This window comes from Lucilia sericata, unplaced genomic scaffold (genome assembly GCF_015586225.1).
Source record: "Lucilia sericata isolate MDLA Ls3-8-SP2 unplaced genomic scaffold, ASM1558622v1 Contig008372F_arrow, whole genome shotgun sequence".
Lineage (NCBI taxonomy): Eukaryota > Metazoa > Arthropoda > Insecta > Diptera > Calliphoridae > Lucilia > Lucilia sericata.
The window spans coordinates 5,931-7,474 of NW_023998111.1; the positions used below are offsets into that span (position 1 = coordinate 5,931).

General features: G+C 34.3%; 1 protein-coding gene across 1 annotated transcript; it reads right to left on the reverse strand.

The window, feature by feature from the left end:
- Positions 1-204: 204 nt before the first annotated feature.
- Positions 205-1,186, reverse strand: LOC119615822 (seminal metalloprotease 1-like). The gene is made up of 2 exons (XM_037971809.1): positions 920-1,186; positions 205-863 (listed from the first exon to the last, which is right to left on the reverse strand). The coding sequence occupies exons 1-2, from the start codon at positions 1,131-1,133 to the stop codon at positions 310-312; spliced, it is 768 nt and encodes a 255-aa protein (XP_037827737.1). The 5' UTR covers positions 1,134-1,186; the 3' UTR covers positions 205-309.
- Between the last annotated feature and the right edge of the window lie 358 nt (positions 1,187-1,544).

The window sequence follows — 1,544 nt, forward strand, 5'->3', positions numbered from 1 at the left end:
AAGGTGGATATCTGAAAATGTGTCTGGCCTACATCCAATAGTACTAATCATGCTGTAAATTTGATCAAAATCGGAAGACATCGATTTTAAAAGTTGGGTTACTTGACATGAAATGAACCATATATACATATATACATATATATCTAATCTAGAAGTGTCATACTTTTGTTTTTATTTTTTTAATATTAACGGTAATCAGTTTGCTCTTTTATTATTACTTTACGAAAGTAAGACGGTATATATTTATTGCGTTGATTAGTAAAAAACAATGTTATTCAATAGCTGTCAAATTACAATTCCATCAACAACTTAAACATGCACTGGACAACGGTACATGGTATTCAATTTATTAATATCACGCTGGCTCATGCCACGACGTTGACCCATAATACCAGAAGCCTCCTCAGCCTTCAAAGGGATGATGGTCATTTCACCATTGGCCGAAAACGCATAAGCCGAATAATGCAAAACACTGCCATAATCATATTCCTGATCAAAGTCATCAACATAGGATTGATTGTATTTGTTGAAATTGTGAATAGTGCCGGGTCTAATGTTTTCCTCAGCAATGCGAACATATTCATCACGATCGGCAGCACTTTGCATGTGATAGAAACCCAAAGTGTGTAAGAATTCATGTACAATTGTGCCCAAGCGGAAGCAACCTTCATCGAGTCTATAGACTTCTAAATTGTAAGTTTGAGCTCCTTGATTAAGATAACCCACACTAGAGTAACAGCCACCATCAAAACCAGTGATATTAACAAAAGATTTAATGTCAGGAGTGGCTTCCTTGAAACGTAAGCAGGAGACGCTTTCTAAAATTCTCATGCCTCGTAAAATGTGATTTTTGTGGGGTTCATCTAAAGGAAACGAAAGTTATAGAAACTTAATTTTTTGTTGTTGTAAGTAAACCTACCAAATTGTGTAAAGAATTTGTAGTATACAGTGTTATTGGGCCATCTAAAGACCTCATTACGTAAACCATTACGTAAATTTGTATCTAGAACCATGTCACCCTCCACATAGCCAGCAGTTAATTCGGGATCAGTTTCCACACGAGTGGTGGGCATGGCCAAGGATAGGCCTAAAAGTGTGGTGAAGACCACTAGTTTTGTGGCAGAGAGCTGCATGTCCGTTTCAGAATCTGTTTAGGTAAAGACTAAATCCAGTGGAAAAAAATTAGCAGTTTCAAGAACAAATATTTTTTTAGTTCTTTGAAATAAAAAATCTTATCTTGCACATTTTAAGTTATTTATTGGCCAATGATTTTAATCACCCAGTACACTCTGAGAAATTTATTACTTACCGAATTAGGGATTTACGAAAGTGCCAATTTATAGAAATTATCTTATCTTTTTTTAGTTGCTCTCCTTTATATAGTTTTTTACTCTCTAAAATTTAAAAATTCTTATTATCGCTAGAATCTTCATAGATTGTGTTTTTAAAACAAGTAGCCAATATTGCCAATTATGTTTGGTCATTAATTGTAGTAAATTGGTGCGATAAGAATGGTTAGCTTCTATTATCTTGAGTTGTGAATG

Bases quoted from the DNA above. Each gene is read 5' to 3' on its own strand.
- LOC119615822 (XM_037971809.1), bottom strand. From the start codon at position 1,133: ATGCAGCTCTCTGCCACAAAACTAGTGGTCTTCACCACACTTTTAGGC. The intron at 864-919 runs GTAGGTTTACTT...CGTTTCCTTTAG, and splicing joins CAAATTCTTTACACAATTTG to ATGAACCCCACAAAAATCAC.